Below are 22,553 nucleotides of genomic sequence, written 5' to 3'. Positions count from 1 at the left end.
ACTTCACTGAAGCATAGTATACCACAGAATAGGTAGTAGGAACAAAACGAGTATAGGAACACCTGAATTGTACAGATAACCTCTATCATAATTTAAATCTTAAGAGGTACACCTGGCTTATCTCTTCATTGCTTTTCCTGTCTTAGTTCTTGGTGATTTCATATTTCACGTGGAAGATCCTTACCTCTCAGTTCCTCACCACAAATAACCTTGTCCTGTATCCCTCCCAACCATCCACTCCTATGATCATACCATAAACCTTATCATTTGTAATAACTATATCCTCCCATTGTCTCAATTTAAGCATTTTACTCATCAGTCACTATCTGTCTTTCCAGTTCACTCCTATTACTAGGGCCTCCAGTCCTTTACTCTGCTATATTTTCACTATTTTTCACCTCTCTTATCCTCATTTACTTACTTATCAATTTAGATTCTCTGGTCCATCATTTTCATTTTCTTGCATATGCCTTCAACTCCTTTGTGCCCCTCTTCTGTCTATCATACTTGCTTGGCAAATCCTTAACCTCATTAAGTCCACTTTTTTCCTACTCTGTACCTGCATGCAAGCAACAGAATGTAACCTTAAAAAAAACACAAAACCATGCTGACTGGTCTCACTTTAAATTCATGATCAAGTATGCCATTAGTGTGGCCCATATTGTATGTTCCTAGTTTATTCAGTTTCCAGTTTCCTAAGTGACAGTTTCATACCATTTTCTTTCACTTCTGTCCTCAGACTCCCAAAAGCTTATTCATCCCCATTCTAACCTGTTCATCTTGCTTCCTGTTTCGCTGAGGGAAAAGAAGTAATCAGGAGAAAACTTCCGCATCCTGTCATTAGCATATCTACCAACACTCTGCCTTCCCTCCTATTTTGTGAATGAACTGTCTGATCTGCTATATAAGGCCAATTCTTCCACTGTTGCCTACTCAAAGACAGCATTTCTATAATGGTTCCTTCTGTCTCTTGCATTGTTGTTCCTTCTTGAATCATTCTCCTTCTCCTTCTTGCGTCATAATTACATGCCATATATTCCACTCTCAGCTACTGCTTCCTTTCTCTGCTTCCTCTTATACAAAAGTACGTAGAAGAATTGTCTTTACTCTCTTTGTTCACTTTCTCTCCTGCCCGTTTCTATTAAACAAAACCAGTCCCCACTTATCCACAGAAACAGCTTTTACAAGGTAACTAATAACTTCTGTGTTGCCAAAAGCAATGGTCATCCTCACTTCCCATTTTATTTGACCTTCAGTGGCATTTGACGAAAAACAGTCTCTTCCACCTTAAAGCAGTTTTATTCATTTGAACTCTGAAATGCCACTCTTGATTTTCCTCCTACTTACTTGGCCATTATTTTTAGTCTCCTTTCTTACTTTCCTCTCATCTTTCTGACCTCTTTAAGTTTTGGAGTGTCCCAGGGCTTATGGAGCTCTGGCCTCTCTTGTTTACTTTCATTACCATATGCTGATGACCCTATATTTATATCTCAGTCCCTATCTTCTTCCCTACCTCCAATTCCTATATATAATGGACTTCTCAACATTTTCACCTGGGTATCTAATAGGCATCTCAAATTTAGTATGATCAAACCTGAACTTTGATTTTCTATCACTCCTTCACTACATGGCTCAGGCCAGAAACCTTGGAGTCACTTTTACCAATCTCTCCCTCACTCCTCACATCTGCTTTATAAGTAATTCTTGCCGGCTCTATCTTCAGTATAATACTCAGAATCTGACTCTTTTTTTTTTTTTTTTTTTTGTGATACGCGGGCCTCTCACTGTTGTGGCCTCTCCTGTTGCGGAGCACAGGCTCCGGACGCGCAGGCTCAGCAGCCATGGCTCACGGGCCCAGCCGCTCCACGGCATGTGGGATCTTCCCGGACTGGGGCACGAACCCGTGTCCCCTGCATCGGCAGGCGGACTCTCAACCACTGCGCCACCAGGGAAGCCCAGAATCTGACTCTTAACACCTTCCTACCATGTTCAAAGCCACCATCATTTCCCACATGGTTTATTGCAATCACATTCTAAATGGTCTTCCTACTTTCATCCTTGCCCCTATGCAGTATATTCTACATAGGGTAGCTGAATGAGCTTTTTAAAATGAAGCCTAAGTCACTTTCCATCTCATCTGGAATACATCCCAGTTCTTTTCCTGGCATACATGACACTACTTGATGTAGCCCCAGACTCCCTCTCAGCTCTCTTGTCTGACTGTCCTCAGCCATTCTTCTATCTCAAAGAATTTGCACTGTGGTTCCCATTTTCTCTCCCAGATATCTGCATGCTTATTACCTTTGCCTCTTTCTGATTTCTGGTCACATGTCGCCTTACCAAAGGAGTCTTTTCTGACCACCCTATCTAGAAGAGCAGCTCTTCCATGTCTTCCATTTACTGTGTTCTTACTGTATTTTTTCTTTTAGCACTTATCACCACCTGACCTTATATATTTGCTTATTGTCTGTCACTTCACCTGGATTATAAGGTCCGTGTTTTGTTCACTGCTGTATCTCCAGTGCCTAGAATAGTGTCTGTTACAAAATAGATACTCAAATATTTGTTGATTAATAGCTTGATTCAGCATTAGAACTGCATGCATTAAATGCTTTATCTTCCTTTTCTGACTGCTGTTGAATCCCTGTCCTGACTAGACCCCATATCCAGTCATTTCATTAATGTTCTCACTAGTATTAGAGTCCCTTGTCTTGTTAACCTATCATATCAGTTCTCAGGTCTCTAACATCCCTATCTCACTTGCTTTTCTGGTTTTGCTCGTGGGTGTAGAGGAAGTTCCACAATGGTGTCTGCCATAAATTCATGTTGGTAATTATTGTTCTTCTTTTTGATGATTCAATAGTATATTCACCATAACATCTATTCTGCAGATCCTCTTCTAGATTTAAGTTTCCAGTGCTACTTTATCATATCCCCTAATTTTAGAAAATGGCCTTGCGTCTTCCTTTCAAGACTGTTACCTCTGTGTTACATCACTGTCATTTCTTTCTGCCTTACAAGTTCTCTTTCTCTTCCGTTACCTTCTTACCCTTCTCACTTTCTCACGGGTGGTGTTCTTCCTTTCTAGACCTACACCTTTCATCTGTATTGTAAAACCATTCTATCCCATACCATACTTGACCTTAGCAATTACATGTTTAATTTTAACACCTCAAAATAACTACCTTTTCACTAATTTATTTCATCTCTACTTTCAAACAAGCATAGGTCTCCCTTTATAGGGAGAGGAGCAGAACAAAAATAAAAAACAGTTCACTTGATCTCTTCTTCCTTTATTTTTAGAATGCTCTTCCTCCTCCCTCTAAATCCTAGCTATTTCAAGGTGTATCTCAGATCCTCCCTTTTCTGTGAACTTCTAAACTGTGGTAATCTTCCCCTCTTTTGCAGTCCTATTTCATACAATTTACTTGGTAAATAACCAAGTACTGCTCTTTTTTGGTGGGTGGGTGGGCAGGGTAACTTTATTTTGATGTACCATCAAACTTACAGAAATGTTATGAGTATAAGAAACTCCCTTATACCATTTATTCAGATTCATCAATTGCTTTACATTTTGCCCCATTTGTTTTTATCATTGTCTCTACATGTTTATGGAGACAAAATTATATTCAAATGTCAGTATATTTTCTCAACTATTTGAGAGTTTGTGTGTCAGAATTTATTTTCTCTAGAATAATTCCCCTTCTAGAATTATTCGTTTAGGCTTATATATTATAATAGTAACTTGTTTGATGATAATTTTGGTAGTTTTAGAAAATGTGGCACTTCAACTTTTTGAAACAAGTTGTGCTTATTCCTTTGAATATTAGAGTATGAATCACAGCAACTTGAATGGACCCAGAGAAGTTTGTCAGCATTGTACAAATAAGAATGATTTTCTTTTTCACAGTCCTGGAAGATACTGCTCTTTGGTGCAATAAACTTAACATGTACTGGCTTCCTGCTAATGTGGTGCAGTTCCACTAATAGTATAGGTATGTCACTATTCTTATTTTTAGGAGTTAATTATTTCACTTTTATTGTTCTTATAATAAATAAAGGTATGTCTTCCTTTACATAGAATATATTATTCTGAACTATAACTCAAAAGATTTAAATGAGAAAATCTATTCCAAAAGTACCTTGTAAGCTATAAAATTTGGTTCAGTTGTTAGGCATTATCTAAAATGAGCTTTTTTAAAAAAAAATTTAAATCTATTTGAAAAACTAAGATTTCTTTTTATTTTTTAATTGAGGTATTGATTTACATTATTATATTAGTTTCAGGTATACAGCATAGTGATTCAGTATTTTTATAGATTATACTCCACTAAAAATTATTGCAAAATAATGGCTATAATTCCCTGTGCTGTACAATTGATCCTTGTTGCTTATCTATTTTATACATAGTGGTTTGTATATCTTAATCTCTTACCCTTATCTTGCCCCTTTCCCACTGGTAACCACTAGTTTGTTTTCTATACCTGTGAGTCTGTTTTATAAATAGTGCTGCTGTGAACATTGGGGTGCATGTATCTTTTTTGTGAGATTTGATTTGATTTCCTTTTAATGTGAGAGATTAGTTCTTCAATTTATGTAGTGTATAAATAAAATTTTATGATTTATTGAGTTTTCCTTGAAAAGGGAAATCTAATATTTTTCTTGTGTCATGACTCTTATGTTTTTATTTACCATTATTTTCATCCTGCTATTTTAAAAATACATTTAAAATAGTACTCCGATGACAGAAGGAGGCAAAAAATTGATCTCAGGGCTTTTGAGCATATACTGCTTCATTTTTTCCTGATGGAGAAATCAGATTCTAAAGTAAGCTTTTGTATTAACCAACTTTGGCTACATGTATTAGTCAAATTTACTAGATAATTGCCAACATTTGAGATTAATCAGTGACTCATGTTTTCCGGTGATGGATGTCCCTGTTATGAACAGTTTTGGTGATTTGCTGTATTTCCTAACAATGGATTCAGTAACATTTTAATCAGTCTTTTTGTTGTTTTGCAGCTTTAACTGCCTATACTTACCTGACCATTTTTGATCTTTTTAGGTAAGTTTTAAAAACGCTCCTTAATGTTTTTACTTCCTTCCTTCCTTCCTTACCTATTTACTTACTTATTTATTTATGGCTGTGTTGGGTCTTCATTGCTATGCGCGGGCTTTCTCTAGTTGTGTCAAGTGGGAGCTACTCTTCATTGCGGTGCGCGGGCTTCTCACTACGGTGGCTTCTCTTGTTGCAGAGCACCGGCTCTAGGCGTGAGGGCTTCAGTAGTTGTGGCATGCGGGCTTAGTTGCTCCATGGTTTGTGGGATCCTCACAGACCAGGGATCGAACCTGTGTCCCCTGCATTGGCAGGCAGATTCTTAACCATTGCGCCACCAGGGAAGTCCCCTCCTTAGTGTTGTGTTGTTTTTTTTTTTTAATTAATTAATTTATTTATTTTTAGCTGCACTGGGTCTTCGTTGCTGTGTGCGGTCTTTCTCTAGTTGCGGCGAGCAGGGGCTATTCTTTGTTGTAGTGTGCGGGCTCTCATTGCAGTGGCTTTTCTTGTTGCAGAGCACAGGCTCTAGGCGCACAGGCTTCAGTAGTTGTGGAATGCAGGCTCAGTAGTTGTAGCTTGCGGGCTCTAGTGGGCTTTAGAGCGCAGGCTCAGTAGTTGTGGCACATGGGCATAGTTGCTCCGTGGCATGTGGGATCTTCCTGGACCAGGGCTCAAACCCGTGTCCCCTGCATTGGCAGGCGGATTCTTAACCACTGTGGTACCAGCGAAGACCCTTCTTAATGTTTTGAAGCTAATAAGGAATTTGTTATCAACTGTATATACTTCATTTGAAAAACAGAAAAGAGACCTCCAGAATGCTTCCCCAGTGTTTTACTCCTGACCTTGATTGGTGGTTAAATGGGTGTTTTTTTTCTATTTGTTAAAATGTACATATGTGCTTTATAAACATTTCTGTGTAAATGTCCTATTTTGAATAAAACGATAAAATTAAACTAAAAAAAAGGTTTGTTGCACTGAATTTATGAAGTTTTCTTTACTTAAAGGAAAGTTATCTGTGAAATAAGTAAAATTATCAACATGGACCATATGTACAAATAATAATTAGAAGATCTGCTGGAAGAAAATACCCCATTTATATAGCAACAGAAAAGATAATACCCAGACTTTAGGTCAGGTGCCTACCTGTAGATGAGTCAGCTGTGACCAGGGAGCAGGAACACATAAGAACATACTAGGTCCCACTGTAACCATGTGGGTGTGAAAAGAAATGAGGGATGTTAATAACTGCAAAGTATGTATGTAATTGTGAGCTAGAGAGACGACCTATTGGCTCCTGCTTTGGGGACCTTTCATATTTCCAAATAAAGGTTGCAGAATGCTTAGACCATATGTCTCCAAGATCCGTGCCATAGAAGTATGTTATAGGGATGTCTTTTTCATCAGTCACATAACTAAATCTTCTTGATTGGTCTAAAACAGATAGTTATTACCTGAATTTCACACTGTAGTAAGTTGTTTTAGAGTGAATCTCCACTAAGAAAGTAACCATAACTTTATCCCATCCAGAATGTTGTCAAGGTGTTATTAATATTTAGTTTAACTTTTAACAGAGATTAAATAAAGTTTATTAAACTTAAAATGTATTGTATATGCCTAGAATCAAGTAAATTGCACTTATTATTACTGTGTCATTTTTTGCAGGCTCAGTTATGGAAACCATTTAGGGCGGATAACTTTCTGAGTAGAGAAACTATGGGTTTAGGTTCTATTAGTTCTATTATTAGTGTCTTAATGGTATATCATAACTTCTTTCAGTTTCTCCCCATGTTAAAACTCACATTAGGGTGCTTATTGTGATTAGATTATAAATTATTAGAATAACTTGTTGTTAGTTTAGTCTGCAAACACTATTAACTTTTAGCAATTTAGTTATTCTGAAAGCTAAATTTCTTTCTGTAAGTCCTCTAGTTCTAGTTTTAATGCTAAACTTATTTTCCTTTTTACTTAGTTTAATGACATGTTTAATAAATTACTGGGTAATGATGAGGAAACGTAGCCCTGCCTATTCATTTGGGTAAGTTCAAATTATTTTATTTTCTGCTAACTTATCGCTATTAAAGTAGTAGTTATACCAGGCAGTAAAGAGCTAGCTAGAGAACTTGTAGAAAATAAATGCTGCCTGTTTAGTGGAATAGTGATCAGATAGTGAAAGTAGATAAAAAAACATCTTCCAAGAGGATTCTAGATAAGGAACATGAATGTTTAAATTTAAATCATATTAAAGTAAAATGTTCACATTAGTTTTTTTCTATTTTATAAAACAAATCTTACATAAATTGTTCATTTTAAGTTCTTTAATATTTTGGTAATCTCTTATTCCAGCTAGAGAAAGTACAAAGGATTTTCATGTATGTATCTTCTAGATGTTAAAGTAAGTGGGATATAGTTTAACATTAATGCAGCGGTAGAGATGTATTTTTATCTTAAGACTGTATTTGTGACAGCAGTGAACTGACAAAGATTTTGAGATTTCTGTTTCTATAGTTTAGAAATTACTGAAAGTTAGAAAATAATCTTTTATATCAGAGGATTTTTTAAAATATGTTAGAAAAAATGAGTTCTTTTCAGATTCAAGGAAACAACTTGAAAGAAGAATTTAACTTTGGTGAAGAAACTCTTGGACAAAACTTACCTTTCTTCTCCACCATACCATTTATTGAGATTATATTCTTTTGAACAAAATCAGGTTTTACTTAAATAATGGGACAAAGTAAACATGAAATTTTAGTGCAAAATGAAGATATTTATAAGTGTCACTGAAATTTGATAGAGTTGGATTGATATGATAATCATTTGTAAAGGCTTTTGGTTGTAAGTGACAGAAATCCATCTCAAACTAGTTTGGGGGAAAAATGTTAATTTACATAACCAAAGTGTGGGAAGACTGAGGTAAACTGGTATAGGGACTAGAACACTCAGGACATTGTCTTTCTCTTACCTCAAAAGGCCTGCTTTTCTCTGCATGTCAGTTTCAGTTTCTCAGACCACTTTTCTCCACTATCCTGGAATGATAGCTTGTAGCAAAACTTTGAACCTTCTCACCTTCATCCTTGAGACGAAAGGATTCCCCAGCTCTAGAAAATAGTGAGAAAGAACTATTGGTTGGTCCACCTTGGTATAGATGTTAGTCTTTAGATCAGCTCCTGTGGCCAGGAGACAAGGTCACATAAGGACAAGACAGCTCCCATTTTGGCCTAGTTGCTTAGAGTGAATAGGAAAAGAGGGAGCAATCAAATATAATTGCAGTCAGTCACATAGCTTGAAGTATCATCTATATTTAATAATTCCAAAATTCAGTTCTCCAGCACTGAGATTTATCTCATGTCATGTTACCTTCGTGCCAGGTTCACATGGATGTCTAATTCATGTCTTAAATTCAAGCTAGGATTCTTGTTTTCTTCCCCCCAAATCTGTTCCTCTGCAGTTTTTCACATCTTAGCAAATATACCACCACTCAGTTGCTCAAGTAAAATCATTGATTATTCTCTCATCACCCACATTTATCCATGAGCAGGTTATGTCAAGATAACTTACGAACACATCCAGAATCTGTCCTTGCCCCCGTTTCTATCTCCACTACTACCATCCTAACCAAACTACCTTCATTTCTTGCCTTAACCAATGTCTTGCATCCTAACTGGTCCCCATGGTTCTGCTTTTACCCCCCTTCAGTCCATTCTCCATATAGAAACCAGTGTTTTTTTGGGATTTTTCTTCAGTGTTTTTTTTCTTTTTAAGCCTAAATCATGCTATCATTCTACTTCTTAAAACCATCCAGTTGTTTCCTGTCATACTTAGAATAAAATCCTGACCCCTTTCCTCGTTTACAAAGACCTTATATGATTTAGACCCAGCCTACTTCTTTTCAAGTTACCACTCTCATGCCGTCTATACCACACTGTCTTTCTTTCCGTCGTAGTTTGAACACATCTTATTCCTGCTTTAGGGTCTTTATACAAACTATTCTATCTCCTGGAAATGCTCTTCACTTGATTCTTACGAGATTAGCCCCGTTTTGTTATTCCAGTCTTAATGTCACTAAATGCTAATGTCATTAAGTGACTGGGCCCAATCTAAAATGGATTCTAAAATAGATCACCTAGTTAGCTTCTTGTCACATCAGACTGCTATAATTCTCTGTATAGAACTTATAAATTAATTTTTCAAAATTTATTTATTTAATTTATTTTTGGCCGTGTTGGGTCTTCGTTGCTGTGCGCGGGTCTTCTTTAGTTGCGGTGAGTGGGAGCTACTCTTCGTTGCGGTGCGTGGGCTTCTCATTGCGGTGGCTTCTCTTGTCGTGGAGCACGGGCTCTAGGCACACGGGCTTCAGTAGTTGTGGCCTTGCGGGCTCTAGAGCACAGGCTCAGTAGTTGTGGAGTACGGGCTTAGTTGCTCTGCAGCATGTGGGATCTTCCTGCACCAGGGCTCAAACCTGTGTCCCCTGCATTGGCAGGCAGATTCTTAACCACTGTGCCACCAGGGAAGCGCAATTAATTGTTTTGTTTTTTTTTGTCTTCCCCTTTAAAATATAAATTTCTTGGTAGCAGGGACTGTAGCTTGTTCTGTCTTATATCCTTGTGCAGTTTGATGAATTTTAACAAATAAATATACTTGTATAACTACTATCTAGATAATGATATAAAGCATTACAAGTTCTCCCAAAGCCTCCTTTAATGACTTAATGTTAAGTCAGAGTCAAACCCTGAGAAAAGTAACCAGTATTCTGATTGCTGTCATTGCAGATTCTTGTTGCTTGTTTTTGAAGTCATATAAATGGGATACAATATATATATCATCATATAGCAGTAGTTCATTCTTGTTCATTGCTCTAAAATTCCATTATGTGAATATATCAAAATTTGTTTATATGTTCAGCTATTGAAAGGAATTTAGTTTTGTTTTTTTTTTTAATTTTTTTTTTACAGCATGCGGGCCTCTCACTGTTGTGGCCTCTCCCGTTGCGGAGCACAGGCTCCGGACGCTCAGGCCCAGCGGCCATGGCTCACGGGCCTAGCCACTCTGCGGCATGTGGGATCTTCCCGGACCGGGGCACGAACCCGTGTCCCCTGCATCAGCAGGCGGACTCCCAACCACTGCGCCACCAGGGAAGCCCTAGTTAATTTTTAGCTTTTAGGTATTATAAATAAAACTACTTATGAACATTCTTGTACATTTCTTTTGGTATACATGTGTGCTCATTTATGTTGGGCATATGTCTTTGAAATTACTCAGTCATAGGATTTGCATATATTCGTCATTAGAAGATAGGATAATACCAAACAGTTTTCCAGAGTGGTTTTACCAATTTAACATTTCCACTGACAGTATATGAGAGTTCTAGTTGCTTCATGTCCTTACCAACTGTTGGTATTGCCTTTTTTTTTTAAAGCCATTCTAGGTGTGCAGTGGCATCTCATTGAGGCTTAAGTTATTTTCCTGATGAGTATTTGAGCACTTTTTCTTATGTTTATTAACCATTCAGATTACCCCTTTTGTGAAATGCTTGCTGAAGTGTTTTATCCATTTTTAGATTGGGTTGTCTGTTTTTTCTTATTGATCTATATAGGAGTTCTTTATACATAAATATATTCTCTCACTCCTATTTCTCTTTCATTCTCTTAAAGTTATCTTCTGATGAGTGAAAAGTTTTTAATTTCAATGATAAATTCAATTTATCAGTCTTTTCCTTTATGGTTAATACTTTTTGTGTACTTGTCAAGAAATCTTGGCCAGAATAAAGATATTCTACCCTGTTATTAGTTAGAAGTTTTACCATTTGACCTTTCACATTTAGGCTTACAATCAAACTAGAATTGATTTTGGGTTTTTTTTAGGACTTTTTTTTTTGCGGTACGCGGGCCTCTCACTGTTGTGGCCTCTCCCATTGCGGAGCACAGGCTCTGGACTCGCAGGCTCAGCAGCCATGGCTCACGGGCCCAGCCGCTCTGCGGCACTTGGGATCTTCCCGGACCGGGACACGAACCTGTGTCCCCTGCATCAGCAGGTGGACTCTCAACCACTGCGCCACCAGGGAAGCCCTAGGATTTTTTTTTATTAATTCATTTTATTTATTTTTGGCTGTGTTGGGTCTTTGTCGCTGCGCACGGGCTTTCTCTAGTTCCAGCAAGCGGGGGCTACTCTTCGTTGCAGTGCACAGGCTTCTCATTGCGGTGGCTTCTCCTGTTGCGGGGCACAGGCTCCAGGCACGCAGGCTTCAGTAGTTGTGGTGAAAGGGCTCAGTAGTTGTGGCTCACGGGCTCTAGAGCGCAGGCTCAGTAGTTACGGTGTTCGGGCTTGTTTGTCCCGCGGTATGCGGGATCTTCCCGGACCAGGGCTCAAACCTGTGTCTCCTGCATTGGCAGGCGGATTCTTAACCACTGCGCCACCAGGGAAGACCTGGAATTGATTTTTGTGTATGGGTTGAGGTAAAGGTCAAGGCACATTTGCTTCTATATAGCCATTCAGTTTGATAAAACACTATTTATTGAAAAAAATTATTCTTTATTGCTTTTATGTGCTACTTTTTTATTAATCAAGTGACTGTGTATGTGTTTGTTTCTGGATTCTCTTTTCTATTTGGTATATTTGTCTATCCTTGAATTAGTTCCATAGTGTGTCAATTACTGTTGTTTTGAAATCTTGGTTATCTGGTAGTGTAAATCTTCCAGCTTTGTTCTTTTTCAGATTGTCTTTGCTTTCCTACACCATTTGCATTTCAATACACACTTTAGTATCAACTTATCAATTACCACAAATAATGTTGCTACATTTACATACCGTTTTTTTCATACTCTCCTATAACCCACTTTTTTTCATTTCCATCCTTCCAAGTCAGTAAATACATTTCTTTTATATTTGTAATAATGTGTAATGGTATGTTGTTGATTCCAACATTTTTCTATTATAAATAACAATGTGATGAATGTCCTTTATTATTTTATTATCTCCTGAATATTCTGAATTCTGTACCACCTAGAATTAAATCAACTCATTTGAGGGAAAAAACAACTAATGTGATGAACATCGTTAATTATTTTATTATCGTTTCTGAAGATAATTATTTCCTTGAGAAATTTTAAGCATATATACTTACAGGTGTTGAATGCCATTAAACTATGTGCAGTGGGAGAAACTAAGATAAATAAGACAACAGCCCTTGGCCTCCAGCTGATAGCTTAGGGATTATAAGACATATTCAGTTAACTGTAATTGTGTGTAGATAGGAGAGGCAGTGTAGTAGTGGTTAAAATCATGAACTCTAGAGCCAGAGTGTCTGAGTTTGAAAACCTGACTCCTTCACTTGCAAGCCGTATGACTCTAAACAGTTACTTTTCCTCTTTGGGGTTCAGGTTCCTTATCTCTTTTTTAAAAAAAAAAAGTGGATAAACTAACCCTCATAAGGATTTAGATGAGGTAATATGTTAAAACACTTCGACCAGTGTCTGACACAAGATGGGTCAATTAAGTGCTGTTATTATAATAATGGTTATTTCTAGAAAATAAAAGCCCTAAGGAGTATATGTTGTACAAATAGGCACTCTTTTCAAAATCTGTGATGTTCATTGTTTATTGTCATTCTAGAAATTGTAGTCCTTTTTAACAGCGTTTGGATTATAGTAGGCACATGTATAGTGAGTGAATGAATGTGTTCTCGAGATACTAGTTTGCGAATTGAAAGAATTAGGCTGATTTGATTAATTTTCCAATTGCAGATTTGAAAGATTAGAAGTCCTGGCTGTATTTGCGTCCACAGTCTTGGCACAATTGGGAGCTCTCTTTATATTAAAAGAAAGGTACATTTGTATACAATGTTACTGTCACTGCAAATTCTACCTATGCCACCTTTGGGAATATGAAAGAATCCAGTGAGACACGTCGGGTTGGAAGGGTACAAATAAAATGAGCAGTGCTGGAGTTTTGATAGTACAATTTCTTCATGTTTCAGACTTTTCTCCCTTCCTTTCACCCTTCTTTTATTACCTTCTTTGATGCTACTAAATTTAGTCATAGGTGTGAATGAAAGGAAAGGATTCACACAGACATGTTTTAATGCTTAGTACAAACCCATTGAAACAGGTTTGGTAGAGAAAGATTGAATTACACCTTGAGGATAATTTGTGGGTCTGCTTGTCTCATCACTACTAATAATCAACAGTTGGTTATCATATTTAAAAAGTTTTGTGAATTTATTAATTATATATTTAATAAAGTCTTATAATTTTATAATTTGTAGGACTTATTTAATACATTATTTCCTTCTTTTAGTGCAGAACGCTTTTTGGAGCAGCCTGAAATACACACGTGAGATTCTGCTTTTGACATAACATATAATTTACTATTGTGTTTGATTCCCAGTTATTAATTGATATGTTATTTAATAGTGGTTACTTTGGCCAATATCAGAGTTCAGAGTGTGGTAATATATATTTCATTGATATTTCACAAGCAAAATCCCCAAATCCCAAGACTCCCTCTTTTCACCCTTAACTGTTCCCAAGCCCTTAAATTTTTATACTGAACAGGAAGGCCTTTCTGCCCTGATTTTGGGTCCCTTGGTATTTCTAGGCCCAGGTCAATATCCTAAGCCAGCCCCATCTGGTCTTCTGTAATTTAAGATTGGATCCTCCAAGTCTTTTAGTAGCAGCTGTAGAAAAGATGGAATTGCTATTATTTACAACATAGTGGCCAACTATGTGGACTTTACCTATTCTGATCAGTTTAATTCAGGACAGTCTGACCCGGCCAGTGGACTGTAAACCAAATACCATTAGCATTTCTAAAAATTTATAACAGCAATTACCTGTAAGAAGATACTGTTAATGCTAAGAGTCTTTTTTTTTTTTTTTTTTGTCCTGTGTAAGGTGGAGCAACAGTAGACAGGACATTGGTCATGGGGCTAGAACCAAGTTCAGATTCTGGCTCTGCAAATACTAAACCATTGAAGCAGACCAGTCTGCCTTCCCATCTCTTAGTCTCTCTACATGCTGAAATTACGTATTGACATTACCAAGAAAAAAATAATCATGAGTGTTGTTTTTTTCAGGGGAAGATTATTAGTTGGTACTTTTGTGGCTCTTTCTTTCAACCTGTTCACAATGCTTTCTATTCGGAATAAACCTTTTGCTTATGTCTCTGAAGGTATGTTTTTATTTACCATTAATAAAAAACCAATTAACCTCTCATAAAAACAGGTCTTTTGTTTGTTTCGTTAATTCATAGATCAATGAGAAGGTATATCCTGAAGAGAAGAGAGGACTACCCCAAAGGTTCTAAAGTCTTTCTCTGAGCAAAAAATTATGAAACGGAATCTAATTATTACAAGCTTTAAAATAACATATTACTTAAAAACAGGCAAAACTGACTTATGTATTAAATTACATGCAGTAAAAAATTACATTTACCAAATAACATGAATGAGATTTTACATGTATAACCTACCTAAGAAAAGTTTATTGCAAGCATTTTTTTTTTTTTATTGCAAGCATTTTAGAAGCATCAGTGTACATAGACTAGTTGCTATGCTCATTGCAAATAATTGTATTTTGTTAATTAGATAAGTTCCCAGGAACTTCTCTTGGGCAATGGTGGGTAGGCATATATTTGAAAGTAGCAAAACTTTATTCCTTTTGATGTATTCTTTTATTTTCAAGTCTTTAAAAATTCAGATAGACTTTTCACTCCAGTGGTCTAAATTATTGGCATTTTTCAATAATTTCAGTGTTTTGGAATCCCACTAACCTACAAAGGGTTAACCACTGATGGATGGAGAAGTGAGGTAAAAACAAAAGTGGGCTGTGTACACAGACCCACACACCTGTACTTTGAAGCAAAAATAGGTGAGGGTCTTTTTAGATCTCACTGACTTGAATACCAAGATAACCAAGGGAAGAAAGCTTTCTGAAATACCCATTCAGGTTTAAACAACTTCCTGAGTGTTACAAAGTATGAGTTGTATTTGTATGAATTAGAGTTTAAGAATTACTGCATGAACTAGAACATTAAATAATGATATTTGTGATGACCAGAATTTTTTAGAAAAAACTTTATTAGAATAGTATAATGCTCATTCTAGAAATTCTAAGAAGGTACAGAGGTTTAGAAACTGTATCTCTCTGTGAAGATCAGAAAGATACAAGAAAGAAACAGTATTGATAATCTCATGACCCAGAGATAACATCTGTTAACATTTCTATTTTGTTCCTTTAATTTTTTTTCTATGCACATGTATATATTTTTTTACATATTTAGAATTGTATCAATTAACAATTTTATGTTTAGCTTTTTTCAGTTAACATTATGTCTTGAGTATTGCCTGTCATTAAATACTCTTTGAAAAAATGATTTTTGAAGGCTTGCATAATATTTTGTCATGAATATTTTTAAACAGTCTATTGTTACATAGAATAATATATAAATAACCTTTTACAAATAATGCTGTAACCACCCTTTTTTGTTTGTTGTTTTGTTTGCGGTACGCGGGCCTCTCACTGTTGTGGCCTCTCCCGTTGCGGAGCACAGGCTCTGGACGCGCAGGCTCAGCAGCCATGGCTCACGAGCCTAGCCGCTCCGCGGCATGTGGGATCTTCCCGGACCGGGGCACGAACCCGTGTCCCCTGCATCGGCAGGCGGACTCTCAACCACTGTGCCACCAGGGCAGCGCCACCAGGGCAGCCCCACCCTTTTTTGTACCAAATTTCTTGTATGCATTTCCACTTCTTCTTCCCAAAGAAGAAATTATAAATGGGTTAAAAACACACTATTTTGGGCTTCCCTGGTGGCGCAGTGGTTGAGAGTCCGCCTGCTGATGCAGGGGACACGGGTTCGTGCCCTGGTCCGGCAAGATCCCACATGCCGCGGAGCGGCTAGGCCCGTGAGCCATGGCCGCTGAGCCTGCGCGTCCAGAGCCTGTGCTCTGCAACGGGAGAGGCCACAACAGTGAGAGGCCCGCGTACAGCAAAAAAAAAAAAAAAAAAAACTATTTTTTTGTCTTTGATGTATATTGCCAAATTTATTTCTAGAAAGATCATCTAGTTTGTATTTTTATTAGCTGGAAATGAAAGTTCACAGAAGCATCAAAATTTATTATACAACATTAGTTGAAATTTAAGTGGAAAATAATATTGAGCACTTTCTATCTGCCAGGCACTGTGATAAACGCTTTACATAGAACCCGTTTAATTCTTCCTATAACGATAGGTAAATCATTTTATTGATATTATCCCCATTTTACACTGAGGCCCTGAGAGATTGTCACTTGTCTCAGGCTACACATCTAGTTAAGGGCAGAGCTGGGGTTGAAGCCAGGTATTCTGGCATCAGAGTCTGCTCTTAAACTGCTGTACCAGGCTACTTTTTATATGGCTTGCCGATCTTTTTTACATCATGGTACACATTAAAAAATGAGAATTTCTGTAGCACCATGGGATAAATGTAAGAGGATGCTTGAGCCTGAAGGCTACTTGTCCAGGGACAGTAACTGACAGGCGTCTGCATGTAGCCAGATTCCCACCTGCCCTTTCTGAGAGCTGAGCGAGTTAGTAATCCGTGTACTTGCAACCCATTCTCAGCACACTGGTTAGGAAGCTTCGCTTTACACTATAATAAGCCTTTAAAACTTCAAATTAATAGTAGCAATGAAATACGTTAAGTTCACTTATTCCTTCAGGTCAGCTGTATATTGCAGTTGAAACTGCTTTTCATTTAGTATCCTAAAGGCATAAAAGAGAAAAAAGTTCTAGATTTGAGGAATAACGTGATCTTTTGTAATGTTATACAGTCATGACCGAACTTATTTTTTAAATTTAAGAATCAAGTATTTCTGGTAATGGTTTATTCTATACACATAATTTAAATATTTTCTTTTTAAAGCTGCTAGTACGAGTTGGCTTCAAGAGCATGTTGCAGATCTTAGTCGAAGGTAAGATGTTATGGGATTTCATGATATACATAACGTTAAAGGAATGCCCAAGAAATGCATCTGTCTCAGCATTATTATTGCTGAGGTTACTACGTGAATCTCACAGATGAGATTCTTATTCTCCCTTTACTTTTTCTTACTTTTTAATTGGTGATAGATAAGAGACCTTTACAAGTGAGAGTTTTGTTCCCAAATTCTCTTTGCTTTCTTTAAAAGATATACTAAAATACAAGTCATCTTTTATATGACTTTCATCAGTATTACGTAAGTTCTACTAATGAATACTCTTTTTATTTGTTTTTTCATAGCTTGTGTGGAATTATTCCAGGACTTAGCAGTATCTTCCTTCCCCGAATGAATCCATTTGTTTTGATTGATCTTGCTGGAGCATTTGCTCTTTGTATTACTTATATGCTAATTGAAATTAAGTAAGTATTTTTTATTGCTATCAAGTGTGTTTCGATTCCTGGGGCATCAGTAGGATGGCTAGGGATTAAGCTTATAGCATGTTTGCTTGTGACCTGTGCAACTTTGGTCAAGTCTTGTCCTCAAGTGTCTTCATCTGAAAAATTATGGGGGTTGGATTCAATAAGAAATTTTCACCACAGTCTATAATGCAGGCTGGAAAACTGTTTAAATTCCTTACTGCTGACCTGATGAGTGAGACTGAGAAGAGAGTAAAAGAGAGATGAATCACAGCGACTGTTGCTGAGTGAGGGAAGACAGGAAGTAGATGTGAATCAACTTTAAGAAAAGCAAGTCTATTAGGAAAGAGACTTTAGCAGCCTTAAGCTTAATTTTATGACGTGATTCGGTGACTCCCTGCCATTTTGCATACTCTCCTAGCATATCACATACAATCATGTTTTTATTTACTACCTCTACGTGATTCCTACATTTTTATTTCTAGCCCAGATCTCTACTGAATTCTGAAAAGCATATCTTCTGTTCATGTCCACCTCAACTGAACCTATTTCCCCCATCCCCAAAACTGCTTTTTCTTGTACTTTGTGTCTCAGTGAATGCTACTACAGTCTATTCCTTTGCATTCTGCTTTTAAATTGTGTTAAAACATACATAAAATAAAATTTACCATTTTAACCATTTCCAAGCATACAGTTCAGTACTTGCACAGGCATTTAGTGCATTCACTTTGTTGTGCAATCATCATCACGATCCACCTCCAGAACTTTTTCATCTTCCCTAACTGAAACTGTGCCCATTAAATAATTACTACCCATTCTACCTCCCCCCAGCCCCTGGCAACCACTATCCTACTTTCTGTCTCTGTGAATCTGACTACTCTAAGTACTTCATATGAATGAAATTATACATATTTGTCCTTTTATTTCACTTAGCATAATGCCCTCAAGGTCCATCCATGTCACAAATGGCAGGATTTCCTTCTTATGGCTGACTAATATTCATTGTGTATATATTTATGTATGTATATGCCACATTTTCTTTATCCATTTATCTGTCAACAGAAACGTAAGTTGTTTCCATGTCTTGGCTGTTGTAAACAATAGTCTTGTCACCTACTCTTGTTTAATCTTTCTTTTTAATATTATCTTACCCTTCTTCCCATTCTTTTTCCTAAATTGAGGCCTTTGTGATCATTTCCTTGGCCTAATTAGAATAGTCTTCTGATCTTATAATTTTTATTCTCACACATCTTTAGTTATCTGCTATTTTGCTACTGATGTGATCATTAAAAGTTGCAAATCAGAACATAATATTTTCCTGTTTCAAAATTCTCTTTTGGGTACTTAAAATAATTAAAAGTTGTTAACACAGTAAAGCTTCTACCAACCTTACTAGCCATCCATCTGTCTATATATACTTAACTGTTGATAGTTTCATTGCTGCATCAGGGTTTTCATGCCCTTGCACATGCTGCTTTCACTGTCTACAGTATCTTGCTCACATCATCTTGCTCATCTTGAAGGCTCAGCTCAAATGTCACCTCTTTTTTTTTGCTGCTGGAACGTCCCCGACCAGGGATCGATCCTGCGTGCCCCTCAGTGGAAGCGCGGAGTCTTAACCACTGGACCACCAGGGAAACCCCTGTCACCTCTTTTTATATTTAGCGTTTCTGCATTATCCCTACCCCAGTAGGCTTGCCACTCACTCCTTTGTGCATCCATGATACCCTGTAGGACTTCTCCTTTGTACCCAAAGTCCTTTATTATATTTTTCACATGTATGTTTCCTGCCATTTCAAAGGCAGGATCTATGTCTTTACTCATGTTTCTATTCCCAACATATGGGAAAAAGTGAAAAAGAGTACATGATCAGCTTTGTAACCATTGGCATTTTGGTCTGTCTTGTTAATAGAACAGTGAACTACTGATGAGATGTTGCACTTCAGTCACAATATTGCTATAACAAATTCCTGGAGAATCTCACCTTGTGAAATTCCTGGGGAATTTGAAAAATTTTAATAGTAATTATTGGAGTTATTGTTTACAGCAAAATTGATAGAATCACTGATGAATTCTATTGGTCTTCCTGTATCAGAAATTACTAAAGGTTTTTATTTGTTGCAGCAAATAAATATATATGAAATATTTATAGTTGACAAGTAGATTGAAAATACATTGTGGGGAAATGCTCACATTATTTTTCTTCATCATCCCTCATCACACTAATTAACATAAATATTAGTTATTTCCCCCTAAACTTTGGCAAGAAAGGATTCTGAAAACCTTTTATTTTCCTTTGAGATGCTCTCATTGCCAGTAGTGGCCAGCTGTGGTAAAACAGTCCTGTTGCTTTAGATAATTAAAGTTTGGTAGATTAAATTGTAAAAAGGCCAGTGAAGCATACATTTGAGATTTAGAATTGTTTTTTCTTTTCAGTAATTATTTTGCTGTAGATACTGCATCAGCCATAGCCATTGCTCTGATGACATTTGGCACTATGTATCCCATGAGTGTGTACAGTGGGAAAGTATTACTCCAGGTAAGGCTCTTCTTTCAATATGCATGCTTAAAATTAGCTATGTTCTTTTACCAGATTATAAAACAATATGGGTTCTTCTACCAGATGATGAAATTTTTAGCTACTGGAGGGCACTGTTGGAAATGAAGCCAAACAATAATCTCTGAAATTTGAATAGTAAGAACCAGATGGTACTTCCCTGGTGGCGCAGTGGTTAAGAATCCGCCTGCCAATGCAGGGGACATGGGTTTGAGCCCTGGTCTGGGAAGATTGCACGTGCCGCGGAGCAGCTAAGCCTGTGCGCCACAACTATCGAGCCAGCACTCTAGAGCCTGTGCTCTGCAACAAGGAAAGCCACCGCAGTGAGAAGCCCTTGCACCAAAATGAAGAGTATCTCCTGCTCACTGCAACTAGAGAAAGCCCGCATGCAGCAACAAAGACCCAGCTCAGCCAAAAATAAATAAATAAATAAATGTATTTTTTAAAAAAAGAACCAGATGAAGTTCTATTGATGCACAAAATAGGCACAGATCTTCATGTAGTTGTAAGGCAAAAGCATAAATGAAAATATTTTGCCTCTAATGATGTTTCAAGTGAAAACAATATTACTTAAAATCTTTTTTAGATATTCATTTTCCCCTAATAAATGTGCTTTGGCTATTGTATAATCTGGTTATGATTGTTTTCTTATTTTCTATTCTTGAATTAGTGAGACTTTTAAATTTAAAATGCGAAATCACTACTTATTGAAACAATAGGAACACCTGTAGACAAGCACCTGAATAGAAAGGTAGTTTCCCAGGACTAGATGAATGTGTAAGCACTGCTTTTCCTTCTGTCTTTCCCTCATGCCTTTTCTAAAACTTACGGGTTGTATCTCCCTCTCCAGAAGCAGTAATAACAATTAGATTAGTTTTATAGTGTTATGCCTTATACAAAATTTTACTTTCTTAAAGATTTTTTTATTGATTATTTGGTTCTAGAGATAGCAGCTTTTTTGCAATATAAGAAATAAGGATGGGCTGATTTCTGATGCTGCTTTATTAGTGGGTCAATTAAAGCCTTTCTTCCCTAAATCATGATAGGGCACATGTGAAACAAAGCAAAGGCTGGTGTAAAACCCAATTTTTTTAGTGTCAGGACTACTGTTGCAAAAGGTTTTTCTCTCTCTAGATTCATATTTTATTTTATTTTTTTCCCTAGACAACACCACCCCATGTTATTGGTCAGTTGGACAAACTCATCAGAGAGGTAAGATGGAATAATAAGTAAAATCATTTTAATTTATAATTAGAGAATGCAAAGAGTGGGTACAAATAATTTCAACTCTTTCTAGAATTTTATTTTAGGGAAGTTTTTGTTCTTTACAATGATATAGTAGGAGACATGACGTAGTGACAAAAATAGAACAATTTGACGAATTGCGCAGTCTGGAAGCCAGATTCACTTGAAATATTGGGTTGGCCAGAAAGTTCATTTGAATTTTTCCATAAGATGTTATGAAAAACCGGAACGACCTTTTTGGCCAACCCAATAAGTGTAGACGGTAATGGTCTAAAGGCCACACTATTTGTTATATAAATGCTGTGATTTTTATGATTTTGTATTCAAACCTAGGATTTTGATTACGTCAGAGGCCACCTTTACATGGTGATTGCTTCAGCACCTAATATCTTGATCTGTAGGTTTAGATTTTGTATTGTTATAAAATTCCAACTGTTAACTAATGAAGGAATAAGATAATCAAATTATTTGAATGTTGAGAGTGTTTTAAACTATTGGTTGTCAGTATCACAGAGGCCACTTTGATCAATATAGCTGGCCACTTGCTTCAGCTAGTGGGGTCTGTGCCACTGTATCAATGGGCCACACACTGTATATCTGGCCTTGGAATTTCCTTTTGGCCCATATCCAAATAACATCCTGTATTGTACAGAAATTTGTTAAAAGGGGATCCGGAGAAAGGAATGATTGAGAAGACAAAAACATTCTGATACCACAAGTGCTGAATATAAATATATACTATACTAATAAGATGAAAAGAACTACACACTGTTGAACAAGGTGTGAATGAGGGAAGTAAAGACCTGATTCTTGAGGGATTGGTGCAGAGAATAAACTGGAAAAGAAGGCCCTGGCTTAGTATTGAACAAGCAGAAATGGTATCTGGAGTGAATGGTCTGGGACTTCTCTTGGCTAGTAAGTGTCTTCAGGCAGGGTTTGGCCATGTCATTTCTAGGCTTACAGCAAATCCATAATGTGACTGAATTGTGTTGGATATGTCAAATACAAAAGCCCTATTTCTGTGTTTTTGATTAGGTATCTACGTTGGATGGAGTTTTGGAAGTCCGAAATGAGCATTTTTGGACCCTAGGTTTTGGCTCATTGGTATGCTTTCTATATGTTACTTTAGTTTAAACATAGTTTAAAACATAGTTATAAAACAAAGTTTATAAACTGAGTTTATACTTTTTAAAACTGAAAAAAGTATTTCTTTAAAATTTTTGTAGATCCTTTGATTCCCATTTCTGTTCAATAAAGTAAAAAATGTAGATGGATTTAGTAACCTAATTGAGAATTGTTTTTCTTCTTTCATTTTTTTCCTTTCAAACT

At 36.8% G+C, this 22,553-nt stretch overlaps 1 protein-coding gene across 6 annotated transcripts in view; it reads left to right on the top strand.

Moving 5' to 3' along the window:
• SLC30A6 (solute carrier family 30 member 6) overlaps positions 1–22,553 on the top strand; it is a 76,067-nt gene that overhangs the window by 5,712 nt on the left and 47,802 nt on the right. For all 6 annotated transcript variants that reach the window (XR_009566271.1, XR_009566268.1, XR_009566269.1 and 3 more), the window contains exons 3-13: positions 3,911–3,995; positions 5,023–5,065; positions 7,026–7,091; positions 12,793–12,873; positions 13,346–13,381; positions 14,124–14,218; positions 16,949–16,997; positions 17,306–17,425; positions 19,859–19,961; positions 21,144–21,191; positions 22,260–22,328. Coding sequence is in view for 1 of the 6 variants with exons in the window: in XM_030857990.2 (XP_030713850.1) it covers positions 3,911–3,995; positions 5,023–5,065; positions 7,026–7,091; positions 12,793–12,873; positions 13,346–13,381; positions 14,124–14,218; positions 16,949–16,997; positions 17,306–17,425; positions 19,859–19,961; positions 21,144–21,191; positions 22,260–22,328 (795 nt within the window). In the remaining 5 variants the exon portion in view is untranslated. The remainder of the gene's footprint in view (positions 1–3,910; positions 3,996–5,022; positions 5,066–7,025; positions 7,092–12,792; positions 12,874–13,345; positions 13,382–14,123; positions 14,219–16,948; positions 16,998–17,305; positions 17,426–19,858; positions 19,962–21,143; positions 21,192–22,259; positions 22,329–22,553) is intronic.

The sequence above is a fragment of the Globicephala melas genome, chromosome 12 (genome assembly GCF_963455315.2).
Source record: "Globicephala melas chromosome 12, mGloMel1.2, whole genome shotgun sequence".
Lineage (NCBI taxonomy): Eukaryota > Metazoa > Chordata > Mammalia > Artiodactyla > Delphinidae > Globicephala > Globicephala melas.
This window is presented reverse-complemented; position numbering and strand designations above follow the sequence as displayed.